Here is a 4,305-nt window from a genome sequence, read left to right as displayed (position 1 = left end):
AACAAATGCCTCCTTGGCAACCATTTGAGAGGTACAGGTTTACTCAGCTCTCTTGGCAGTAAAACACTCAAAACAAAACCTTGATGAAAAGCTGTGGTTTCATTGCTAGACCATGTTAACAGATGATGTATCTGAACTAGACATGCAATACATGGATGCAGCAGCAAAAGCAAGAACCGCAAGCATATTGTACACAACAATGCATTCAAACACAAACTTATAGCAAAACTGACAGTCAACATGACTGCACCAGGTGCCACACTAGCATAACGTTACAGAAGGCCAATACTCCAGTAGCAAGCAGCTCGGAAGAACAGGTTCGGTAAGTCTTATTTATCAAGAACGAACTGTAGGTATATTTCAGAAGCATCATAACCTCTCCCATCTTAGATATAGATACTACTGACTGGAAAATGGAATTACAAGCTACGGCACTTCCAGAACTCAATGGGATGCTGGAACAAAAAGCAGAGATGGCTGTACACATTTCTCTCTCGGACTTTACGGAAGAACCTCAGCGAGCAAAGACATTTCTTCATATGATGCGGTTTGTGCTAAAGGAGCAAGGATACCGTCTCACCGAGCTGCTCTTGGTGCTGCAGGGAGAAGGGGAAGTCAGATTTAGAAATGTGATATTGCGCTAGAGCGAGAAATAAGTTTCACTAGTCTGAAAACACAACGTTCAGAGAACTCTGAGTTCTGTGGTACCTAGATTGACAGCCTCGGAGCTTTTCATGAGACGAATACGCTGGCAGGTCTCCACAAACATTCTGCAGGTAAATAATAGTAGGTCAGCACCATATTCGAATCAAACATTTAAAGAAAGTTAACGGAATATATAGTTCCTTTAAGTTACTGACTCCTAGATGGGAATCAGATCCCCTACAGCTCTAGGAACATATTCAAGCAATAATGTGATAGGAATTTATCTTTTGAGTAAGATGTTATGGAGGCGAAAGCTGAAACCCCATATCCAGATTGCCCCAAACAATTAAAAAATGTCTTCAAAAGGAAATAGGGTTTAGCGTTAACTCAAAACGTCAAGACAAGAATAAGCAAGCCATGTTACCATATACAATTTAATGCTTTTATGTTTTGGCCCATGGTTATCTAGTTGTGTAAAGACAGACAAATACATCAAGGATATAAACCTGTCAGTTTCTTACTGAACAGGAAATTTGTTGAACCTTACATAGCCGAAAATGAATTAAAGAATGCACTCCTACCAAGCTACAGGTGAGCTACAAAGTACAGACTAGACACAACACTCTGGAAGGAAGAATGAGGAAGTGGCTGTCAGGTGAGCTACAAAGTACAATTCCAATTATCTGTCCCATTTGGCTAAGTTGGTTCAACTGAAATTTCACAATCAGCATAATTGTTCTATCTTCTGTGATTGAGGAAGTGGCTGTCAGAAACAAATATAAGTTGCAATTTTAAACAGTGAATCAGTGCCCCTCAGAGTTGTTTCCATCCCTAAGAGCATCTCAAGTAGAGCCCGAAAAAGTGGAAACCGAAAAAGTGGAATTCAGTCTCCCGAAAACGTTAGTTTGTTCGATTTTGGCAGTGGCGCAGAACAGAAACCGTAAAATAGGAACTGAAAACACGAAATTAAAATTCTCGCGGGAGAATTCATCGATGAACACATATAGATGATAGTTCTTGCTCCGATTGAGCACCAAACTTTACATAATACGAAGTAATAACCTAAATTAACTACTATCCGCAGCAGCGCGAGCTAATTTTGCCCAAAATTCGGCCCCGGTGGCCTCTACACGCGGCGGCGGAGGTGGTGGCGGTGGAAGGCGAGGCAGCGAACGCGTGGAGCTCCTACTCCGCGTCGAGCTCGACGATCTCCAGCTTCACGCGGCGGGTGCGTTCTTCTCAGCGTGCCGCCTCGTATTCCCGGACTTGCCGGACGGCGTCGGCCTCCTCGTGGCGCCATCGTGCTCGGGCCTCCGCGTCGGACACGGCCGCCACCTGAGCGACGACCGCCACCTCCTCCTTGTCGTCGTGGACGTAGTCCCCGGCGAACAGGAGCGTCCTTGCCGGCTGCGCGACGACCGCCTCGTCCTCCTCGGACGAAGGGGGGCGGCGCGAACCGCCGGAGGAGGACCCCCTCGCCTCCGAGCGCGTACCTTGCAAGCTTCCCTGGGGGCGTGAGCCCCCAGTTGGTCCACCGGTAGGCGCAGCGCTTGCGCGCGCCCTCCGACCGGACCCATTTCCGCCGCTCCTCCTCCGCGCGGAATACGGGTGGGCGTGGAGGCGAGTCCCCGCTGCCCAAAATTACTCCTCCCCTAGCGGAGCTTCCGCGGCTAGCCATGCGGAGCTCTACGAGCGGCGATGCGGCGCTGCGGAGACGAGAATTGCTCGTCGGAGCTGGCGGCGGCAGCGGCGGAGGGGAGCAGGGTTTGCGGACCGAACTCCCCTCCGCGCCCCCTTTTAATACAGGGCGTGCGGGGAGTTTCTCGGGCCCCCAAACTTCTTTTACGGGCCGGCCCACCGATTCGGGCTCCGTTCTGCGCCACATTTGGTCCGAACCCGTAAATCCGCCGGAAAAATTCAGTTCCAGCGAGAATTACGGGCTCTGTTAGAGATGCTCTAATCATGTCCGAGAAATGGAACGGTTGAATTCACTAACGTGGAATAGAAATTGTGAGCATCATCCGCTCCTAATCATTATTATCTCGTAAGTTTCTCGTCAGATCAGACAAAATACAGGATAACTAAGAACAATTTTCATAGATCCGAAGCTAAAGAAAGTAACACAAATACCCAATTGATGCCAACATGAACAACTTATACTCATGGCAGCAAAAACCCACACGCAAACTCGTGATTCATCGGTACTGTGGAAGGAATTTTCCATTTTGTGCCACAGTAATCAATAGATCCCAATTCGACATAGTACTATGAGCTGAATTATTCATTATTACGGTCAAATAATAAAATGAATCATTTCCCAAGCAAAGATAAACTGGAACTAACAGCATAGGACAGCCAAAAGCTCCAATTTCTGAATCTGACATGCTATAGAAGCTAATGAAATACGGAACAAACCCATGATCCTAATTACTGTCTGTAAGAGCTTGTTCTAAAAAAAAACTGACTATAACGTGGTTTATGAAGATTTAAATGGTAGATAGAAAAGCAGAGAGGTCACAGAGAACTGACCTCCATGGCACGTCTCCGACGAGCATCCAGTCGCCGTCCTTGTCCTCGTACGTGGGCACATACTCCGTCCCGCTGACCGCGTCGACGAGCTTCATCTCCTCGTTCCCGAGCTTGCCTGCATCCACCAGGAAACCGTCACAAACAGAACCACCCCAAAAGAGGAGCCCGTAGCACCATAGCTAGAATCGCCGCGTGGGTGCACTTACGGACGGTGAAGTGTGAGATGAACTTGTCCTGCAGCGCGGCGAGGAGCTGGTCGTACGCGGCGGCGGAGGTGGTGGTGTAGCCCGCGAAGGCGGCGAGGTCGACCTTGCGCAGGTACGGCGCGCCGTCGACGGCGACCTTGACGAACTTGGTCCTGGCGGAGGCCGAGGCGGCGAGCGCGTTCTTCCGGAAGGCGCGCACCGGCGGCCAGCCCACCACCTGCGCCCTGCACGGCGAGATTAACCAACCGTGTCGTGTCAGGTCCTGAAAGCGAGCAAGGGGAATTTGTGACGGAGCGGGAGAGGAGAGGAGTGTTGGGCGGGAGCGTACTTGGGGGAAGGCGGCGAGTCGGCGGCGGCGGCGGTGGGGGAGGGGCAGTCGGGGTCGGAGGTGGATGCGCGCTTGCGGTCGGGGTCGGAGCCCGGGAGGCGGAGGGTGAGCGCGGTGTCCTCGAAGTCGAGCCCCGAGGCGGCGGAGGACTCCGTGGAGCTCCGCTCCGTCTCCACCGACATGGCCGGCAGCTGCGGGAGGAGAACGGCAGGAGTTGGTGGCGAGCGGGCGGGTTTGTCGTTTGGCTCTCCGGTGACGCAGAAGCGGCGGCTTTCTGTGTTTGTCTGCGGCGAGAGTAGGAGGCGGAGGAGGTTATAGGTGGGTGCGGTCGCCGGCCTACCGGTCGCCGGGGTTTAATTGCGTGTCAGCCGCTGGCGCTCTGGCAAGTGGGCCCGCGCTCGTGGCCATGGGTTTTACTCGGAGTACAAATTAAACCAATTTCAGTTTACACCTTGGTTGAGTAGCAGAGCTAGAAGCGAGGTCTAGAACGTAAATTCGCAACTATTACTTGGATTTCTCGAAACCCAAATCCTCTAACGGCTTTAAAAAAAAACCAAACAAATCGGGGCATCATCATCATCGTCCAGCGGTGGGGGT

At 51.3% G+C, this 4,305-nt stretch overlaps 1 protein-coding gene across 1 annotated transcript; it reads right to left on the bottom strand.

The window, feature by feature from the left end:
• Nucleotides 1-200: 200 nt before the first annotated feature.
• Nucleotides 201-4,000, bottom strand: LOC124649144 (auxin-responsive protein IAA15-like). The gene is made up of 5 exons (XM_047188811.1): nucleotides 3,709-4,000; nucleotides 3,381-3,604; nucleotides 3,175-3,289; nucleotides 709-770; nucleotides 201-596 (listed from the first exon to the last, which is right to left on the bottom strand). The coding sequence occupies exons 1-5, from the start codon at nucleotides 3,888-3,890 to the stop codon at nucleotides 577-579; spliced, it is 603 nt and encodes a 200-aa protein (XP_047044767.1). The 5' UTR covers nucleotides 3,891-4,000; the 3' UTR covers nucleotides 201-576.
• Between the last annotated feature and the right edge of the window lie 305 nt (nucleotides 4,001-4,305).

Source organism: Lolium rigidum, chromosome 4 (genome assembly GCF_022539505.1).
Source record: "Lolium rigidum isolate FL_2022 chromosome 4, APGP_CSIRO_Lrig_0.1, whole genome shotgun sequence".
In the NCBI taxonomy this organism is placed as follows: Eukaryota; Viridiplantae; Streptophyta; class Magnoliopsida; order Poales; family Poaceae; genus Lolium; species Lolium rigidum.
Note: the sequence above shows the minus strand (reverse complement) of the source record. Positions and strands in the feature narration are given on the sequence as shown.

Coding starts and splice junctions, on each gene's coding strand:
- LOC124649144 (XM_047188811.1), bottom strand. CDS start 3,890: ATGTCGGTGGAGACGGAGCGGAGCTCCACGGAGTCCTCCGCCGCCTCG. Junction 3,290..3,380: donor CATCTCACACTTCACCGTCC/GTAAGTGCACCC, acceptor TGGTGGATGCAG/GCAAGCTCGGGAACGAGGAG. Junction 597..708: donor CTCCGAGGCTGTCAATCTAG/GTACCACAGAAC, acceptor TTCTCCCTGCAG/CACCAAGAGCAGCTCGGTGA.